General features: G+C 38.5%; 1 protein-coding gene across 9 annotated transcripts in view; it reads left to right on the forward strand.

The window, feature by feature from the left end:
- Positions 1–22,308, forward strand: part of ubr4 (ubiquitin protein ligase E3 component n-recognin 4) — an 80,881-nt gene that overhangs the window by 682 nt on the left and 57,891 nt on the right. For 3 of the 9 annotated variants that reach the window (XM_057822837.1, XM_057822860.1, XM_057822870.1), the window contains exons 2-17: positions 6,058–6,155; positions 6,304–6,407; positions 6,571–6,700; positions 6,859–6,998; positions 7,110–7,209; positions 8,408–8,549; positions 8,648–8,772; positions 9,503–9,627; positions 9,744–9,803; positions 9,905–10,095; positions 11,270–11,585; positions 11,778–11,895; positions 15,704–15,745; positions 21,641–21,828; positions 21,912–22,068; positions 22,155–22,240. In XM_057822837.1, the coding sequence (XP_057678820.1) occupies positions 6,058–6,155; positions 6,304–6,407; positions 6,571–6,700; positions 6,859–6,998; positions 7,110–7,209; positions 8,408–8,549; positions 8,648–8,772; positions 9,503–9,627; positions 9,744–9,803; positions 9,905–10,095; positions 11,270–11,585; positions 11,778–11,895; positions 15,704–15,745; positions 21,641–21,828; positions 21,912–22,068; positions 22,155–22,240 (2,122 nt within the window). Of the gene's footprint in view, positions 1–6,057; positions 6,156–6,303; positions 6,408–6,570; positions 6,701–6,858; positions 6,999–7,109; positions 7,210–8,407; positions 8,550–8,647; positions 8,773–9,502; positions 9,628–9,743; positions 9,804–9,904; positions 10,096–11,269; positions 11,586–11,777; positions 11,896–15,703; positions 15,746–15,832; positions 15,905–21,640; positions 21,829–21,911; positions 22,069–22,154; positions 22,241–22,308 lie in introns of all 9 variants that reach the window. The other 6 variants (XM_057822897.1, XM_057822904.1, XM_057822845.1 and 3 more) reach the window with 5 other exon arrangements.

Genomic DNA, 22,308 nt, shown 5'->3' on the forward strand with positions numbered 1-22,308 from the left:
CCTTATGCTCCCTAAACTGTGACTGTTAAACGTGACAGGTGGGGCCCCTTTTAGTCCTGTTGGAATTATTTTTGTTTTCTAGGCATGGTACACGTACCAGGATTTCTGAAGTCCTAAGACAATCATTGATAGACTCCTATACATCAAGATAAAAAATGGAGGGGGCATTTATTAAAAACATGTTGTCTCTGTGAGTTTGTACTTCCATAGTCTTTACTAGTGACAGGAGGATGATACCTCAAGGCGTGTAGTGAGACATTACACAAACTTTATTGGCATTGTAGTGATACCTTGCTTTCTCTCAAGTGTGACCTCTGCAGTATTTCTAAAAATCATTGCAGGTGAACAAAATGTAAGCAAGACGGAAAAGCTTAACATGCTGCAAATCCAACAATAACCTGTGAAATAATATTAATCTGTATTTAATTTCAGTATATTAATATAAATATGATCTCATCAATTTATGATTTCTGTTTTCTGAGTTTAAGTAGTTAATCCAAAGAGTTTAAAATTTGCTTAAAACCCGTTTGTCTAATTGATAAACGTAGTTGATATGTAAAATAAACATACTTGTTTGTAGTAAATCCAAAGTTAGTCAGCTGTTAATGGCTCGTTCTCAATGTCTGTTCAGTTGAATATTGTACCGCAAACGAAAATGTTGAGTGACGCTGCTCTATTGCAAGCGCTCATCCACTGTGCCATGAAGGTTGATGTATTATGTTTTGCTGAAGGTGTATTATAGTTTGAAATTCTAAACCATCTGATATTAGTAAACGTGCATAAAACTGCAATTTTGCAGCTGGGCATTTTTTGTTTTAATTTTCTTAATGGAAGGGTCTAGGACAGTGGTCTCAAACCGGTCCTCAAAGGGCCGCAGGGGGTACTGGATTTCATTCCAACCAAACGAGACAAATACCTTTTCACCAATCTGGTTTCTTACAAGTGTAATCAGTTGATTGCAATCAGGTGCTGCTTATGTTAGTAGAAACCTCAATGGTTGAACTGTTTGTGCTGGATCTGTTGGAACAAAAACCAGGACCCACTGCGGCCCTTTGTGGAGTCGGTTTGAGACCGCTGGTCTAGGATATTCGGGTTTAAAAAGCCCTGCTACCGGTACAAGTTATACGTGCTCCAATACAGGGTTTCACTCTTGTGCACTCGGTAAAGTGCTGATGCTCCAGTGGTTTTTGTCCCCTGGTTTCTCCTAGGGTTGGGAACTTCTGGCTACCTCACAATATAAAATGATTTGCGAAACCCATCATCCACAGGATACAGTTTAAAAGCATCCTACTCTCATACAAAATACTGAATAACTTTGGACCTCCTTACCTCAAAGACCTTCTCTGTTCCCACACCCCATCCTGTCACCTCTGCTCATCTAATGGAAACATCCTTGCACTGCCACCACAAGTAAAACAGTAAACTTGGATGGGGACAGAGCCTTCTCCGTTGCTGCCCCTTCCCGATGGAACACACTCCTTAAACCCATTTGCACCTGTTCACACCTTCCTACATTGGAAAAAAACCCAGCTAAAAATCTACCTTTTTAAAACTGGCTTAGAAATTATAATTGTTATTATCTATATGTTTATTCTGCTTATGTTGTTTGCTGGTTTTCTTTGTTTTAACCTTAAAGCGTCTTCATTAGTAAAACAAAAATACACACGGTCCCAGGCTTCAGCTGGGACCATGTGCTTTGGTCAGATGAGACCAAGACTGAGCTTTTTGGCAACAAACACTCAAGGTGGGTCTGGCGTGCCACGAAAGATCCGCATGCTGAAAAGCACCTCATACCCACTGTGAAGTATGGGGATGGGTCAGTGATGCTGTGGGGCTGTTTCGCTTCCAAAGGCCCTGAGAACCTTGTTAGGGTGCTTGGCATCATGAATGCTTTAAAATACCAGGACATTTTAAATCAAAATCTGTTGCCCTCTGCCCGAAAGCTGAAGATGGGTCATCACTGGGTCTTTCAGCAAGACAATGATGCTAAACATATGGCCAAATCTACACAGAAATGGTTCAACAGACACAAAATCAAGCTCCTCCCATGGCCATCTCAGTCCCCAGACCTTGGGTTGTTGGCAAAAGGGGGTTGTACAAAGTATTAACACCAGGGGTAATAATTGTGACACACATCATTTGATGTCAAATAATTTTTTCTTTATGTGGGATTTTTTCCCCAAGTGAATGAATGCACTTGTATAGAGCCTACCCACGTACCACGTGCTCGCTGTATGGTTCCGCCCACTTGTCCGTCATTTTGACTCTGTATTAGCATTGTTTTCAATTGATGGCGGAATTTGAAATGCATTTCATGGAAGACCCGGTGCTTTCTGATGCCGCAAACTCACTGGATCTGTTGCATAAAAGGCGTTATGAGGAAAAGCTTCGTTCTATACAGTCGCCAGATCCATATTTGATGCCCAAATCGATGTTTTTCGACCCACTGTCTTCGCCCTGTCTGCCTGACATCTGCTACGCAGATATTTACAATTATCTTGTCCACACTAAATCAGCCTATTCTCACGAAAATATGAAAAACTTCAAGAGCTTGGAGGCTTATAAATACTTCGTTGCTGGTTGGGTGAAACAGGTCCTCGTCCACGAAAATTCGGCAGGAATCTATCTTGTGCTTGGAAAGGTGAGTTAGGAAATTTTCAATTCAAAATCTTTTGTTATTGCTAACATCCACTGTCAAGTCTACTGTATTTCATGTCGTTTGTCAATGGAGTTAAGGCTTTTAATGTTTATATGGTTTAGCGATAGCACTCTCACTACATACATACGTGTATGTTGTCGGCGATTAGCCTAGCAATGATCTTAATTGTGGTTATTTGTCAGCCCCGTAGACGAGGCCAGTTTCTTTCACTTGGTACCAGCTAAATATTATTCAAAAAATAACGATGGTGGAAGAAAGGGAAGTCACAAACATCTTGAATTTGAAACTATGTCGTACTAGGTCGTATGTTGTCGGCGATTAGCCTAGCAATGATCTTAATTGTGGTTGTCAGGCCAAAACCCTCTAAATATATATTAAATGCATCTTACCGGATATAAAATGACTACTACATAGTCTGTGGTGATTTTTTGGTGTCCAGTTTTCACGTCGAATTGCAGCCGTCCATTTCGCTCTCCTCTTTGGATCCCTCGGAATACGGTAAAACTTCAAGTCTCTCCTTCCATCTTCTCTGTTAGTGCAACCAACAGCCACACACGCCTTCACCATTTTGATTATTAATGTTAAGGAGCAGAAAAACACGCCGTAAATAGGAGAAATGTACCTAGCCGTAACAGGTTAACACTATGTTTTGACGGACAAGTGGGCGGAACCATACAGCGAGCACGTGGTACGTGGGTAGGCTCTATTGAAGGTTGGATTTTTCTCTTTTTTTCCATTAATGTCCCATATTATTTGAATTTAAAAAAATATTAGAAGCTCAGAAACGCGTCTTTTTCAGGGTTGCCAATAATTATGGAGGGCACTATACATTTAATTTCCTCATGAAAGAAGAGGAAAGAACGCCACGAAAAGCTGTTCTTGACAGTAAACGATGTTTTCGCTCTCCCGCCTTTTGATGGTGATCCAATCATGGAAAGAGGTCGGTACTACAGACGTGACCAGGAGTACGATGGCGGAATGCTACAAAGTATTTTTTGTAGATTGTAGAATTTCCCAGGTTTTTGTCTGCAATACACCTAATTTCCTCATTAAAAGAGAAGCAAAGAATATCGCTAAAATGTATAATTGGAAACAATGTTTTCATGAGTGTTAGGAAGAGCCATTGTCCAAACAGCAGCTGTATGGTTTTTAAAGGTTCCTTCCATGAAATGGGTCTAGATCAGGGGTGTCCAAACTTTTTGCAAAGGGGGCCAGATTTAGTGTGGTAAAAATGTGGGGGGCCGACCTTGGCTGACGTCCTTTACGTAGAACAATATATTTAAGCAAATTTTAGCAAGCCATTCTGGGTGCTAAATTTGCTTTATTTTATTTTTTTTAATTGATAATTTCAACAATCTCGCAACTAGCCTTTGTGCCGTTCTCTTTCGGCTCTTGTAAAATACTGCTGTTGTGAAGTTAAACTAGCTTCAAGTTGCTTCAATTTCTCGTTCCGTATCTTCCCTGTAATCTTGTCGTACATGCCAGCGTGTCTTGTTTGGTAATATCGCCTCACATTGAACTCTTTAAAAACAGCGACTGCTTTTTTTGCAAATGAGGCAGACACAGTTGTTGAATATTTTAGTGAAGAAATAGTCCAATTTCCACCTATCCTTGTAGCGTTAGCCATCGCAGTGAACTTTCGGTAACACTTTTTAATAACTATCCGTTTTACTAGTTAATAGATCATTAGTAAACTGTTGATAAATGATTTATTGTTGATTTGTGAAGTATTTGTTAACAGTTTGTTAAGCATTTACAGGGTGTTCCAATATGGTTGACCCCATTCTAAATGCCCATGCTAGTTGATGGATCTTAATAAAACTATATACACTTTATGTTGAAGGTCATAAGTTTTATTGGTTAAATATACAAAGAAAAGTACAAATATTTGTTGGTTTATGGCAGATTTTTAAGAATGTGCAACATGAGCGCTACCTGCAAAGTGATCAAAATGCCTTTTCTTTTGAAGTGAATGGCATTTCTTAACCTGAAAAGATAGAAATGCCAAACGTTACACACAAAAACTTGAAACGTTTCTACACAAACTGTGTTTCAGGTTAAGAACACCCTGTAAATGCTTAACAAACTGTTAACAAATACTTCACAAACCAACAATAAATCATTTATCAACAGTTTACGAATAAACTATTAACGGATAGTTATTATAAAGTGTTACCGAACTTTCTTTTTTTTGTTGATTGTTGCCATTTTAGAAAATTGGAAGTAAAGGGTCACACGGGGTGATGTTGCTCAGAGTGCTGCTGCCTTTTAGTGGGGAAATGAGGAGCAGCATTTAGTGTGTAAGCTACTTCATATGCTGGTAGCAGTACTGCTGACCAATTTAACAAGTCTGTGTGAGGGCCAGACGTTTTTCTATTTTATGACAGAGGCTGGCTAGGCAGCATTTGGCCCCTGGGCCGGATTTTGGGCATGTCTGGTCTACATTAATAGGTGGAATATATTTGTAGCGGATATATGGAACAATCCCATGTTTTTCCAAAATCTTTTGCTGGTAATGGGTAGATGCGACATTGTAAAGCATCCCAGCACATCCGTTACCCAATCGGCACAATAGGTGGAACTTTGTGTCATTTCATTCATCCAATTGGTCCATATCTCAGCAAGGTGCCTTTTGTGATAATTGGCCAAGTTTAAATTAGAATTTTTTTGTCAAAGAGGTTCAGCTGTGGTTCATTGTGTTTCAATCCTTATTAAATGTCTTTCAAATTATAGTCAGTTATTTCGTAAACTTGTGTCATAAAGTTATAACAAAATTCTGTTCGTGAATGTGATGTTGCTTATGTACCCGTTTTGGTGGCAGAAATTTTTCCGTGTTTTCGGCTCCGTTTTAGAGTTACTCCAAGGGAAGAAACCTACTTCACAGTATATCATGACATAAATCCGACTGCATTACTTTGCAATCATGTTGTCCTGGGTTCTATTGTGACCTGGATGAGTTGTCACTCTTGTTATTGGGGTCATTGTTTAGGGAAGGTTACTACTGTTCCGTTTTCCCCATGTTGTGAATAATGGCACTCACCATAGTTTAGAAATTGCTTTGTAACCACCTTCTGATTTCCAGATGTCTTTTTTCTATTTTTAAGTTGTCATCTGTGCTTGGATTTTGTTGACATTGACATTAAAGGGCTTTCTATTATATTGTTCTATTCTGTTCTGCTCTATTCTGTTCTATTCCGTTCCACCTTTGTGAGTTTTTCTGGCCAATTTAATTCTTCACACTGGTTGTATTGAAGTGATTTCTTGATAAAAGTGTTCTGTAGGTTATCAGGCTAGGGTATGGTCAGTGTCAATTTACTTGGGCTTTCAAAAAAATGTAAGCCCTGCAATCAGTCGGTGACAGCCCTAACATGTTGAATGATTTAAATTTTCTTTTACAGTGAATCGGACATTCTTCATCATGACAAACAGTATGAGCCTTTCTACTCGTCATTTGTGGCGCTTTCTGCACATTACATCACCACAGTATGTGGGCAAAGTACGTATCATCCATAATGTACTGCTTATTACACGTTTTTTTCTGTCAAGTCCTAAGTGGATGACATCAGTAAAAGATGCATCTTGTAGCTTCTTGTAGCCAGTTATTAATGATTGATTGATTTCTTTTTTTTTTTTTTTTTTTTTAGTACCAAGGAATCAGTTACTCTCGGTTGCTGCAGCATGCAAGGTTCTGATTGAGTTCTCTCTTCTGCGCCTGGAGAACCCAGATGAAGCTTGTGCAGTGTCACAGGTAAGCTCAGCCATTGAGACGCATGCAGTTTGGATTACCAATGAAAAACTATTTTCTATCATGTATTCAAATTGATCTTTAAAATATTTTGTAACTGTGCTAATAATATTCTAATGGATTTTTTTTTTTTTTTTTTTTTTTTTTTTTTTTTTTTTTTTTTCAGAAACACCTGATCCTTCTAATAAAAGGACTATGCACTGGCAGTAGCAGACTTGACCGCACAGAAATTATTACTTTCACTGCAATGATGAAGTCTGCAAAGCTGCCGCAAACTGTTAAAACCCTCTCAGATGGTAAGGATGGTTCCAAGACTTTACTGAATATGGCACAAAAATTTGGAGAGTGTCATTCTTTGAATAGTGGGTTTTGAGTTTCAAGCTTACAGTGTGAACTATGTGACTACCCATGCAATAAAGTTCTAAAATATTCTCTTGTTCATTTGTTTTTACAGTAGAGGATCAGAAGGAGGCTCCCAGTGCTGTGAACCCAGAATTGCGACACAAAGAAGTACAGATGAACTTCTTTAATCAGCTAACTTCAGTTTTTAACCCAGACCTCAGCACCGTTTTGGCCCCATCAGCACATATGCAGGCAAGGATTCACGTGAAATATGGTGTTCAAAGTATCATAAACAACTAAAGGATGTGAGGTGTCTCTGACCATGCATTTTTAGATTTAATTTTTATTACATTTTCTTTATAGGCGGAGAGTGATTGTGATGAGCAGACGTCTGACCAAGCTGTTCAGGCCAAAATGAAGAACGCATTTGTCTCTCAGAATGTTTCAAGCTTACAAGAACTAGGTCGGTAGACACTTAAAAACTTGAACACTTTTGGGACAATACATAAGCACCGACATTTTTGGAGATAGATTGTTTAGAATAACTTTCTATTTCGAATCGCCATCGGAGGAATGTTGAATGCAATTGGGAACTAAATAAAAACTACGTTGATTTCTGCTCGACCAAGGCTTTCGCTTGTCATTTGGGGCCTCAAGGGAAACAGTGACAGAGTTCTATTCAATTTCAATTCAATTTTATTTGTATAGCCCTCAATCACAACAGAAGTCTCAAAGGGCTTTACAGAGGCAATAGAGTTCTCCACTACCAAATCACCCCAAGAGCTTATACTTGAATTTTTTTAACAAACTTTTGCTGTACCTTTCAGTCCAGCTTTGTTTTTAGGAGCCCTTTTAATGTTTGTCTAATTCTTTTGGACGATAAAGCTTATTAGTCATATTTTAGTCATTTAAAAATGTGTTCGTCTTCGTCTAGTTTTTGTCAACGATTACTTAAAATGTTTAGTACTTAAAACGTTACAGTCTAAAAACAAGGTTTCCAACAATTTCGAATGAACATAGACATGCACATAACTGTAGCGTCTACAAGGACAACGTCAAGTTCATGATGACAATACACACTCATCAGGAAAATAGTACGTTGTTTTCAATTAAACCCACCTGGTTGCCCTGAATTGTATGTTTAAAGAAAAAAAAAGAGAGTTTATGACTATGCTCGCCCGCTCGTTACATTTAGTTTGTGATGCTCACTCAGCACAGACCTTAAAAGGCTAAAGCAACATTGCATATTCTCTCTTGCCAAGAAAAAAATCTTGCCATGTTTTTCACAACATGCAAGCAAGAGCCTGGAGAAGACACCAGTGAGTGAGTGAGTGTGGCGAGGGAGAGGGGCGGAGCATGTCACATTACGATGCAGGCTAACTCAACATAAAATAAAATGTCACACATTGAGAACATGACGGGTGTACTCGTCTTGTCAGATGAAAATTGGCATTTACCTCGTTATGTCATAGTCTCCCAAAACACGTTTTTAGCTCATCACCTCGTCATTAAAAAAAATTCTAGTCGACGAAATATTTTCGTTGCCATGGTTGACGAAAAAATCAATGTTTGAGTCAGTTCTGTGGAAACTAAAACGACCTCTGGTAGCCCACTTAAGTGCAAACTGTAAGGGGTTCCCCCCCTTTTTTTTTTTTCCTCAGGTGGGTCTGAGAAGTTACTGCGAGTATGTCTCAACCTGCCCTACTTTCTACGTTACATTAACCGTTTCCAAGATGCCGTGTCAGCAAACTCTTTCTTCATTATGCCTGCTACAGTTGCTGATGCCACAGCGGTCCGCAATGGGTATGTTACTTTTGTGCATTTATCATGGGCAATATTGTCTGCCAATTTCTGTCTGATATGAATAAGTAATGAACTTGTTCTACTTTAACTATCCCCAGATTTCATTCGCTTGTGATTGACGTAACTATGGCTTTGGACACACTCTCTTTGCCTGTGCTGGAGCCACTGACACCAGGCAGATTACTGGATATGACTGTCCTGGCTTTGAGTTGTCTCTATGCTGGTAGGCAGATAATTTTTTTATGAGTAAATTTTTTATTTCAATGATTAACCCTGGTTTTATTAAAAATACAATGTATTTTAAACCTTTTGTCGGGCACTCTTCGGCTGCTATTAATGGCGTTAGACGTCCAATCCATTTTTGACTGGGAGAGGTTTGTAGTGAATGTCAAAATGGAGTGAACATCTAGCGCTGTCAGTGGCACTAAAAGATTAGTATTAGTATTCTCAGGCAGTCCTCGCAGTTTATATGACTTGGCAGTCTGTTGTGAATGGCAAGTTTTTTTTTCATATCATTAACGAAAATAGTCACTTTCCCAGCAAGGGTTGAAGGAAGGCTTTTCAGACATTTTGGGTTAAGGTACATCTTACTGGGGAGCACCTTTTCCAAAGACTCCTCATAATGTTTACATTAATGAAACATAGGCATTGCAAATGACTTTTAACCATTTCTTGAAAACCATGTTTTTTTTTTTCATTCCAAAATTAAGATAATCTTGAATAGGACTGTGTGTGTGTTGTGTTAGCCGATGTCACATTGTAATGTGGCTAAATGTCCAGAAATGGCGCTCAATCACCAAAGTCAAATTTGTGTCACAGGAGTGTATTATAAATTCAATTTGTTGTTTGGCGCATTCCTGTCCTAACGCTGTCAAAAGCATTTGCACTACTATTGCTGTCAGTTAGTGTATGATTTGTTGATGATAAAAGAGAAAAAATCTTTTTATCTCTAGGTGTTAGTGTGGCCACATGCATGGCAATTTTACAAGTAGGAAGTGGCTTGCAACTTCGCTCAGCCTCCACCGGAACCAAAGAGGAGGACTATGAAAACGACGCTGCAACAATAGTCCAAAAATGTGTGAGTTTTATTACTACAATGTTTGTGACTCTCATATCTTAGCAACAAGTCAGGCTTTGTTGGACTTAAGTTGTTAATTTGACTTAAATTTGTGTACTGTAATGCTTTTGTAACAGTTGGAAATCTATGAAATGATTGGCCAAGCGATCAGCAATTCTCGCCGAGCAGGTGGAGAGGTGAGAACCAGGCCATTTCTTGTTGATCCAGTGCTGCTTATGTAAAGTATGATATGGTTGTTCTATGTTGCACAATAATTGTTTGGTATTGTGTTTTGTAGCATTATCAGAATTTCCAGCTACTTGGTGCATGGTGCCTTTTAAACAGCCTATACTTGATTCTCAACCTGAGCCCCACGGCCCTGGCAGATAAAGGCAAAGAGAAAGATCCTTTGGCTGCGTTGCGTGTCCGAGATATTGCTGCCCGCACCAAGGATGGTGCCGGGTCACCGAAGTTGGGTCCAGGCAAAGGGTAAATGTTATTTCATCATACATATTTCTTTGGCTAAATCCTCTTTGGTTTTTAGTGGAAATAGGGTGATGGAACTATAAGCAGTCAACACTAAATTATTACTAGGAATTATTTCAGAATACAGGGAGTTCTCTGGGTCCGATGTCCCCGACATATGACGTTTCGATTTTATGATGCCCGTGCCTCTTCCGCCATCAAGTCCTCTGCACCATATTTTCTGGTTAGCCAGGTCATAGTGCTTGTCTGTGTTTGTGTGCCGGGAGTATCTTGGACTTTTCCGCCTCATTCTTTTTTTCCCCCACGTGACCACTAGGAAGAAAGCTGGGTCTTCTAGGATCAGCCGAATGAATAGCAATTACCCCGAAAACAAAGCGTAACATCATAAAAAGAACGAAGTCAGGAGAGACACACTGACCCACATCAGTAAAGGATATGCTGTGTTCAGACCAAAGTTAAACTGTAGCGTGAAAACACCTTGCTCATCGTCAAATGCCGCTTTGTGTTCACGCAGACCTTAGGTCACAGACAGTCAAACAACTTCAGGTTCACATAACTTAAAAAAAAGGAAAGTAATGTAACTCGTCAGGGTGCATGAATTGTATGCTTCAGGTTGGAATGGTTATGTGTTGAGTTCTGTGTTTTGTGGGCTGTCCCTAAACGCAGTGCGTGTCTGCGATGAGGGAGATAAGCAAGGGTAGAGGAGTTGGCGAGTGCTTTCGTAGTCGTGTTCCATGCTTTCAGTTGCAAATTAACCATTGAAAACCCTAACTCTCCACTCACCTCTCAGCAATAATGGTAAGTACAGCATCTTGTTTGTTTATTTTAATGTGTTTTACTTTTTTTTATACTCAGTATTTTGACGTTAAGTTCGACTTTAACAGTGAAATCCAACTTACCCAGAAATTCGGGTTACATCGCCAGCATAGAAACGGAACTTGGTCGTAACTCGAGGACTCCCTGTAGTTAATTTCTACTGATTTTATAAAAAATTGTCTCAGTTCTGTTGGTAGAACTTCATTCTTAAGAATCAATTATGCACACATAAAAACATAATTGGTTCTAAGTTTTATAGACTTATTGCCATGTGATCTCAAGAAAAGTGGCCAAAATCATTTTAAATTGCCATTGCGATTATCTAAAATTATGGTACTGTTTCTTATACTTTTTGTTGAAGACACCAAGGATTTGGAGTTTTGTCGGTTATCTTGGCCAACCACGCCATTAAGCTTTTAACATCACTTTTCCAAGATCTGCAAGTTGAGGCCCTGCACAGGGTAAGTTGCTTAGGTATTCTTGTCATGAATATGAATGGTGAACACCAGTTCATTAGCCATTGCTTTAATGCCCTGCAGGGTTGGGCAAGTGATGGTCCACCTGCTGAGCTCAACATCATGGCACAAAGCACTTCCATCCAGAGGGTCCAAAGACTCATTGACTCTGTACCGCTGACCAACCTTCTTTTCACGCTTCTGTCCACTGCCTACAAAAAGGTAGTGTCAATGATTCTTCTCAATTTCCTAACTCTTATTTTTGTCATCGTGGCTTAAAGAAAGATGCTTTTGACTGGATAGACAATGAAGGTCAAAAGTTGCATGGAAAAAAAGTAGTCCTGGGGAACCGTTAGGCTACCTGTTTTCCTTCTTGACTGATTTATGAGGTTGATTCCACTTTGCTTCCATCAGGCATGTGTTCTCCAACGCCAGAGAAAAGGCTCAGTCAGCAGTGATGCCAGTGCGTCCACTGATTCAAACACCTACTATGAGGATGACTTCAGCAGCACTGAAGAGGACAGCAGCCAAGGTAAATTTTGCTTATTGCCTCAGGAACCCCTGAGCACATCGTTCGGTAAATGACATTGCAGGTTTGAAAACAAGAAAAGACCACGCCTTTGCTCAGTGTCCTGTACACCTTTGACAATAATCTATGCTCAAAAATTTTTACCTACTCTAATTGAATAGATGACGTAATAGAGACATGCATATAAACATTTATTATGCAAGTTATTTTATATCACTGCCATACATTGTATTTCGTGATATTTGTAGTAGTACAGTTGTTGCAGCAATTTCAACTGATGATTTGTGAGCCATTCCACCGAAGGTAGACACTTGTTTCACAGTTTAGATACCAGATTTTCACTGTCCTTGTATTTATGACGAGCTCTCTACATCGGCAGATATTTGAAATACGATTACAATTGGCAGTCAATTAATGGGAAATCAATCCCCCTCCTCATTCAAATATGAGGAAATTAAACAAAAAATCTTGAAAGATCACAGAAGTTGTTCGGACATGTTTTCCTTTCAAAAGACATCAGCAACCATGCGTTGAAAATGTGTACAGGAGCGGAATAAGTTTCATCAATATACTTAAGCAGACTGCAGGACTGTTGTAATAGAAAATTATGTGAGAAGAACTTGGGTATCTCAGAATTTCTGCTTGGTTTATATTCTGTGCTATATTACCGCTTCTGGAACTAGCGTCTGATATTCTTTATCTCAAAAAAAAAAAAATTCTGAAGAAATAATACATGGCCCCTCACTGCAAAAGTAATTACTGTAATTTCCCGAATATAAAGTGCACCCGTGTATAACGCGCACCCCAAATTTACTTGTAAAATTTAGGGAAAATTATTGTACCCGTGTATAACGCGCACCCTAATTTTAGCACCAATAAATAGAAGAATGCAAGAAAACAGAACTTGTCTACAGATACAGAAATGTCATTTTACTGACTGGTGAAACACAGCACAAGCATAGCACATTGGTAGTTCAAAACATTACCGTAAACTGACAATATGTACGGTAATATTATGATCTGACAACTTCTCCAACTTACCAGAATCCAGGAGAAAACAAAACAGATGTGACTTTTCTTTTAAAGGCTGCTGTATAACTTGTTCGTTTCATCATGATGAATAAATGTTTCTTCCATGGATTGATACGGTAAAATAAATGTGAGGACTGTCAGAAATCAGAAATAGCACATCGCTGTAGATTGTAACAAGAGAAACTATTGTTATTTGGGTGTGAGTTTCCCGAGGGACAGATATAGTTGACGGACACAGGAAGTCTATTTGTGTTACGTTTGTTATGGTCCAAGTTGTCGAGTTGCAATTAACGTTGACTCAAATGAGTTCAAGAAACTAAATTCTGTGCTTTATGAAAAGTGGAAAAAAAGCTGAATTTAACACAGACGAAATCATTCGACCAATCAGGGTGAAGTATTACCGAAACAAAATGGTGACGTCATGTACCGTAATGGTTGGCAACGGATCGCCGCATACGTTTTCTTCAACACAACATGACCGTGTCAAAAAAAAAAAAAAAACAATCGGTCTTTTATATATATATATATATATTTTTTTTTTTTTTTTTTTTTTGGTCTCCATCCCTGTACCGTGTATAATGCGCACCATGATTTTACAAGTTGATTCTGGGGTGGAAAAGTGTGCGTTATATTCGGGAAATTACGGTAATCCATATTTTCTCTTGTGTGCAATTGTCCGTTCCGGGGGCTTCGCCTGTGTTATTCATTCTGTCCCCCCACCTCCATGTTTCCTCTTAACCTTCAGTAGAACAAAGTTAATGAAGCAAGTTGGAGCATCACAGCTAAGGCCAAGATATGAAACAAATAGTATGATGGCTTGACAATGATTCTAATGCATAATGTTGGGATTTAGGGGAAAAAGTCAAATAACTTACTTAAAAAAAATAGTACTATTAGTCAATAGTACAGTAGATGTGCAATTGTGTGATGTGTATGCATAGTGAACTTTTCAGTCTATAAAGACTCTTTATTAATGGACTTGATAACTCAGTCATGAAGGTGCCAGGGGGAGTTCTGTGTGCAAGGCATGTGTTTGTGAAACGTTCACAAGCGTGTCAGATATTAAGAAGACAGGCAATGACGTTAATTGACCTGAGTGCAGTTTAACAGTTATGGATTAAGCTTGTTGAACAATCTTCTTTTTCGTTATGTGTGTTGTTCATATACAGTGAAGAACATGAATAGGTTTTTCAACTTATAATAGACGGTGTGGGGCGGTGCGCGTGTGTGTACAGTGTTTCAGATTTTTTTCAGCAGCAGGGGCATAAATACATATAGAGAAATTTGTAATCATATTAAATGTATTTTTAACTCTAAACATACTTTTTTAACTATATATACAGTGGGGAGAACAAGTATTTGATACACTGCCAATGGCTTTTCCCATTGGCAGTGTATCAAATACTTGTTGTCCCCACTGTATGTGTATTTATATGTATATGTACAGTGGGGAGAACAAGTATTTGATACACAGTCAACGGGAAAACCCATTGGCAGTGTATCAAATACTTGTTCTCCCCACTGTATATATAGATGCAGCATATCTTATAATTTAGTTTAATTGAAGTCCACTTGCCATGTTGGTGGCAAAAAAAGGATGGGTTCCAACCCAACAACACCATCCCTACTGTGAAACATGAGGGTAGAAACATCATGTTTAGTTGTGGTTTTCTGCAAACGGGACAGGGCGACTGCACTGCATTAAGGAGAGGATGAATGGAGCCATGTTTTACCATATTTTCTGTAACAACCTTTTCCCCCACAGTCAGAACATTGAAGACGGGGCGTGGCTTGGTCTTCAACATGACAATGACCCTAAGTACACAGCCAGGATAACCAAGGTGTTGCTCTGTAAGAAGCATGGCACACCTAGCCAGTGTCCAGACCTCAATTCAATAAAAAATCTTTGAAGGTAGCTTAAACCCAGTGGTCTTCAGCAACAGCCCCCAAATATGATAGATCTAGAGATTTTTGTGGATTTAAAAATACATATATATTTCTAGTTGACTTGTATGTTGTTTGTTTGCATGTTGTGTGTTTGTAATTTTGGGTCCAGTCCCCCCCAAAAAAGAAAAAGAACAAAACCATGTGAAATATAAAAGTGAAAATGATTGGATGGAGAAAAATGTAATTGTGATAGATGTCGATCGCCTGGCATTACAGATTACTTTGACACACTGTGATAAGTGTCTGCTTGCGGTGGAACGGCTCATATATAGTTTGTTTCTAAATAATGTCCAAAATGAATGAATTTGATTTAAGTATAATTTTTGTGTCGAAGTAAGTATTGATAGTTGCTACAAATAGTTCAAACATGTTTAGTGCATTAGCATTCAGCTATTCAAAGATGAGGGCTAGTCTACATCTCTAATGTAGTGCTTCTCCAGTCTGTAATTTTGCTTGAATGTTGGCATTTAAAGTCCTATTACAAATAAAATACAGCATCATCGAACTTGGGAACTGATATAATATTGTACATACCAACTAGACAGTTGCTTAAAAGTTCAGAGTACTGTCTGTCTTTCTCCAAACTAGCTAATAAGTCTCATCTCCACAACAGCTTTTAGGGGCGGGGGACCCTCAGGTGAGTTAGGTATTTGTGCTAGTGTCAGTGTATGGAGTTGCTTGGGGGGGAAAAAACTGTAATCCACATCTCTGGATAGATCAGATTAGAGCAGTGAGAAGGAAGAACACATGCAGCACACTCACAAAAATGTCATTAACATTTTTGTCCAGTTACCCTATATGATAGTGCAGTTGACAGTGTCTACTATCTCAGCAGAGAGAAGACAGGAGAAGACAAGTGCAGCTTGTGTCTCAGGTCAGCAGATTTCTGTCCTCAGGTCTAAAGACTTGTGTACACTTCACTGTCCTACATTCATTGTTATTGTATGTCTCACTTCTGTAGGCTATGAGCTACAGCAGCTAAGAAAAGAGCCACAGAGGAAGGAACTTTGGCAAAATATCAGTTCTAAGCAAGGTGCCTTTTGTGATAATTGGCCGATTTTAAATGAGATTTTTTTGTCAAAGAGGTTCAGCTGTGGTTCATTGTGCTTCAAAGGATAATACCAGTGGTCTAAATATGTGGGTCCTTTACCTGATAGGGGGGGGGGACTATTTTTCTACCTTTCTTAGTCCGGCTTTGCACTGTACGGTCACTATTGTTAATGCCGTTAAAGGTAAGTTTAGACTGTTCAGCGTTTGAATAATAACATTTCCCTTGTTAGGGCCAGAGCACCAACTGGTGCGAGAGCCCGATTGTTATGCAAAGGAATATTTCCTTATGAAATCTGTGCGAACATTTTACCCATTTACCTTTTAATTTTTTGGTCCTGATATTTTTTTAAATTGCACATTTCATAATGGGTCATTCATGTCCAAATTACTGAAATGATCAAAATAATGTAGAACCCACCTCAAATCAGTGGTATTATTCTGGAATGAAACAAATTCAGGTTTTGCTTGTACTGTGCACTTAAGCATACTATGGTGCGTCTCACTGACAGCTGACAAGTTAAATTTTTTTCTATGTTGCATGCAAATGTGAATATCTACTTAAAGCTATAAATTTTGAATGAGCTAGAACTATGTTTTTGAGAGCACTGAGAGGTGTAATAGGTGATTTCTGAGGTATTTCTCCTTTTCATATCAAATGCTCTCCAAATAAAGGATAGAGTAAATATCACTGCCAAGACATATAGTCTGTGTGTAAAGTGGATAGTTCATTGTGTATTATTTGGGGTTCAGTCTCATCACCTTGCAATTTATGTAAGAGATCCCAATTTTTGCTTGGATTGTGGCCATCTTGTTTTTAGATTATCATCAGTTACCAAATTCCGCACATTTAGGAAACCCACTTCTTGTCATGTCACATAAAGTTATGACAAAAGTTCTTGGGTAAACGGGTCACCAAAAGAGGTCCTCCAGCCCTACTAACTCAATTTGGTTGATTGGTTGGTTGGTCAAGTGAAAGAAATACACAAACACATCACTAAAGAATCAACATGGGAGAATACATTTGTGGAATTTTGGAAAACTGCACAAAATTATTTGGCCAAAGAATTTTTTTCAAATAAGAAATTGAGGTACCTTATTTTCCATACTATAAAATGCACCTAAATGCCTTCAATTTCTTCAAAAGCTGACCGTTTGCCTTATAAAAATGCACCAAAACGCCTTCAATTTCCTCAAAAGCCGACCGTTCACCTTATAATCCGATGCGCCATACCCATACATATGGATCAATATTGGTTAATCATGGGTTGAATATTTAAGTAATCGATTAATCTATTAGTTCGAATAATCAAGTTATCGGATTACAAACCTTTAATGCCTTGCAGCATAAATTTTAGATGTAAAGGGAAAGAAACAGGTTTTTATGCTTGCAATGATATTTATTTTGGCTTGCCAAGATTGCACTTTAAAATGAGCATTAAATGCGAATACAAAATGAAATTCCTGAGTGTTTCTTCAAACTATGCAGAATTGCTCTTTCATTCAAAAATTAGAATACCTGAGCATAGGCGCAAACGGTGTAAAAAAAAGGTTTTAAATGAGGATGTAAGTACAACAAAAGAACAATTGGCTAATTTGCAGGCAGACGTCCGCTAGCTTTAAGGCTATAAAATGCTAACTTTTTTTTTTTTTTTTTAAACTCTTAACAAATCGTTCACATATTCCCATAAAAGAATTCTAAATATACTTCTAAACTAAATTACGAATGCATAAACAAACATATAAGCTCAAACAAAAACTTACAATTTTATGTTTGGCTTAACAGTGGAGCAGCTGGATTCAGCCATTAGACAAGTTATGTCATATTCACTGTTGCCACTAAAGGAGTGTTTCCACCCAAATCATTAAAACTAAATGCAAACACTTTCAAACAAACCATTACAGCACCACTCTGATTAAACGAATTCTAGAAGCAACTAAATTTGATTCAAAGCTTTTTTCTAATCGATTTACTCGAGTGAATCAAATAATCGTTGCAGCACTAATCATGGCATGACATTCCGTTTAGCGCAGCTCCATCTAGTGGATGCATACTGCTATCACAACCACTACTACTACTGCGCCTTATAGTGCGGTGTGCCCTATATATGAAAACAGTGTTAAAATAAGCCACTCATTGAACGTGCACCTTCTACTCCAATGCGCCATGTAGTGCAGAAAATATAGTATTTTGATTTGTTTTGGGCTTTGGCTACCTCAATTTCGGGTTTTGGCTTCTGCCAAGAATATTTATTTCAGTGCAAAAACATGAAGTGCCATCTCAACCATGTTTCAAATGTTAGCTGAATTTACAGAATACAGTGGTAGTTACAAACCCTTCTACATACAGATTTGTCAGGTTAAGACACGCCTTAATGGGAAAATACGAAAGAAATTTCTGGATACGAAAGGCAAAAATACAGTATGGCTGGTACTCGCAGCTCCCAGAGTTTACTAAACGTAACATACTTGTAGGTGCTCTGCTATTGGCTATTGCTTAGCATTCCTGGCATCCAATTAAAAGGGACCTCAACTGTACAGTGGGGAGAACAAGTATTTGATACACTACCAATGGGTTTTCCCATTGGCAGTCTATCAAATACTTGTTCTCCCCACTGTATGTGTCTGTGTGTATCCCAGCGTCCTCTTCATTCGCCTCTCGTGTTCCGACAGCTTTACATGAGTGTATTAACTTTTATTCTTTGTTTTTGTTTTTTTTTTACATTATGCACAACTCCGATTTTATGCTCATTGTGCAATAATCTAATTGTGACATGTATTTGTTACATGTTTTGATGCATTTTTATGCTTTATAAAAGATTTATGTCTGAATTTTGGGGGGCTTGGAACGGATTAGGGCATTTACATGGAAAACGCGTCTCTTATTACAGACCTTTTAAGTTACGAAACTACCTCTAGAACCAATTAATTTCGTAAGTAGAGGTGCCACTGTATTAACTTTTAAACTGTGTCATGCGCAACCACTATTAGTCAACGCAAATTAATGTGTAGTACAACTACAGAGAATCCTCAAGTTACGACCGACTTCGGTTCCTACACGGGTGAACTAAGCTGAATTTCCGTTTAGGGTTTATAATGGTTTATTTTCAACCGAAAGCGCAGAATACAAATTGAAAACGAAACCAAAACGGCCAACTCGTCCGTCCCTCCCTCTCTCCCTCCAGTCAGACATACGGTGTTTTTAGGGCGAGCCCAGAATACATAGAACTTAACAAATCAACATTGCAAACTGAGGCATACATACAGCCCGATTCATTACATTACTGTCCTCATTTTTAGGTTATGTGAACTGGAAGCCTTTTAACACTGACTGTCGGCAACTTAAGGTCTGTGTGAACACAAAACTGCATTTGGCGACCAGCAATGCGTTTTCGCTCAACGGTTTAACTTTGGTCTGAACACAGCATATCTTTACCGATGTGTGTCAGTGTCTCGCTTTCTCTGTTCTTGTTATGGTGTTAAGATTCGTTTCCATGATAAATGCTATTCTTTTGTCTTAATCTAGAAGACCCAGCTTCCTTCTTTGAGGCCATAATGTGAAAAAAGGAGTGCAAAGATAACTCTCAACGAACAATCACGTACAAGCTCTATGCACTGGCTAAGCAGGAACTATGGTGCAGGGGGCTTAATGGCGGACGAGGCACTGGCATCGTAAAGTTGAAACGTCGTTGGTTGAGAACATTGTAACCCGAGAAATCCCTCTATTCAGGAATCACATTTTTCTGTACAACAAGAGTCGATCAATGTCAGGAGTATTTTACTGCTTTCACTTTTTCTTTGAAATATCGTAAAGTTGCAGAACGGCTTCATTGCTCAAATCGGACTGAGATATAATGACCATGTTTTGTTTTCAACGTTTTCATAAATCTAAAACCCACATTTTTGGCAATTAGTCTCCTGTTTGGCCATTTGTTAAGTCACTAAAATACTTCATTCACATTTTGCGCTCCTTGAATACAATCGAATACAGTCTAGTTGAGCCCTATTTTTCCTCGGAGATTGTAGAACCCAAAATGCACTTGCAATGTGGCTTTTAATGAAGCAGTGTGCACAACTCCTGCCTGATGCTGGTGATGGACTATGTACTGGCTGAAGCATTGTTGCTGATTGTTGTGCTATCTCATTAACCTGCCGTATGAAAGCTGGCAGGCTGAAGCCAGGTTAATGCATAGTCCTCAGCAAGGTAAAACAGATTAGTATTTTAAAAATTCTGATTTTTTTGTCTCTCAGGATTGGAATTGATTTCAAATCTCCAATGCTAAAACTTGCGATTCTTAATGAAATTCATATATTCCTACACCCCTAGTACCGAGTGATTAAGTATAAATATTTTCTGCTGTTGATGTATCTTGAAAGTAGTCATGTATATTTTAGGTTTGGAATAATTAGATGTTAGAATTATCTAGAATATACTGCTGTGTAATTCATAATGCCACAGACATGTTGCTACTAATTCCTCCTCAACTGGTCTACAACAGTGCATAGGTGTTGCATTCGGTTACACTTTTCTGTTTCACAATAGTGTATAAATCTTTGGCCTGAATAGGTTTTTGTTTTTATGTGGGAATATGTGGATGTACACTTCTGTAATGGCCAAAAGTTTGGACCCACCATCTCATTCAATGTGTTTTCTTTATTCTCCTTACGATTTACATTGTACATTCTAACTGAAGGAATCAAAACTATGAATGAACAAGTGGAGTTATGTACTTCATAAAAAAGTTAGATATCTGGAAAAAAAATGTTTACATTTTAGTTTCTTCAAAAAAGCCACCCTTTGCTATGATTACTGCTTTGGACAAACTGCATTCTCTCGACGATCTTCAAGAGGTTATTACTTGAAATGGTTTTCCAATATTCATAAAGACTGTACTGCAAATACTACCAAAAAAAGATGAGAAAGTTTGTTTATACTCTTCCTGTCTTTCAACATTTTTATACAGCTTTGGTAGTTAATAAGTTAATCGCCAGTCACTGGTGAGGGTAGTAATGAAGGCTGACTAACTACACTTACATTAAGCAAATGTCATTCATTGTGAGCAAATGACAGAAACTATGTCGCATGTCGTCTCGTCAGACGATTACTGTCAATCGTCTCATTTTGGTACGCGTGGTCATCCAAGACATTTTTAAGCTCGTCACGTCTTTGTCATGAATAAAATATCAGCAAAAATGTTTTCGGTATCGGCATCGTTGGCGAAAACAACACTGCTCAGAAGCAGAGGTGCCTCTTGGTCTTCCTTTCATGGGTCTGGCCTCAGGCGTGCCAGTTTCGTTCTAGCACTTTATAGTTTCGATGCCTTAAATGAGAATCTACTATTTAAATAATCATGAAAAGAAACACATTCAATGAAAAAGTGTCCAAACATTTGTCCTGTTCTCTGATCTTTGTGAAAGTATATTTTGGTGGGCTAGTTTATGAATCATAACAATTATCCTTTCCCGAAAGTGTTTGAATTCAAACGTTGGAAGCAAATTATTTTCATCAGGCCAGTTTCATACTACTTCCTCTTTAAGTGGATATTCACCAATAAATGTTCACTTTTTACATTTTCTTGTCCACCACTTACAGTGTTGTAGGCGTCACCAGGTAGTCCAAAGTTTGACTCCGCCAACCACTCCATAAACACTTGGACGTTCTCAGGAAACTCTGTGACACCTCTGTACAAAATTGTCACAAGACACTTGTTTTCCGTTTCAGATGATGACAGTGAACCAATCCTCGGACTATGGTTTGAAGAAACTATTTCACCCACCAAAGACAAAGTAGCCCCCCCACCGCCTCCCCCACCTCCTCCACTGGAAACCTCTCCCAGACTAAAGAGCCCCAATAAGCAGAATCCAAGCGAGAATGGCAACATTTTGGCGGGTCGTAAAGATCCAGAACTTGTGAGATTTTTTTTTTAAAAATTGAATGTTACTTCACAGTGAAACTTCATCATTTTAAAGTTTCCATTATTTTGTTTTTTCAGTTCCTTAGTTTGGCCTCAAGCATTTTGAACTTCATCACCACCTCCATGCTCAAGTCCAGGAACAACTTCATACGCAACTACCTAAGTGTATCTCTAACAGAGCAACACATGGCAACATTGGCTAGCATCATCAAAGATGTGGACAAAGACGTAAAAGGTTTGCTTCAAAAGTGCCGCTCTGAACTTGAGTTCCTCCTGTTTTGCTCTGGTTTTTGCTCTACAACAGTTAATATTTCCCTTCAGGGTCCTCAGATGAAGCCTTTTCATTGGCTCTGTATCACTTCAACCACACCCTGGTAACATCAGATCTACCATCCCCATCCCTGCAAGTAAGAGAAATACAATCCTCAATTATTTTATAACATTTTTTTCACCCACACTTTACTCTGCCATTATA

Source organism: Corythoichthys intestinalis, chromosome 2 (assembly GCF_030265065.1).
Source record: "Corythoichthys intestinalis isolate RoL2023-P3 chromosome 2, ASM3026506v1, whole genome shotgun sequence".
NCBI classification, from domain to species: domain Eukaryota; kingdom Metazoa; phylum Chordata; class Actinopteri; order Syngnathiformes; family Syngnathidae; genus Corythoichthys; species Corythoichthys intestinalis.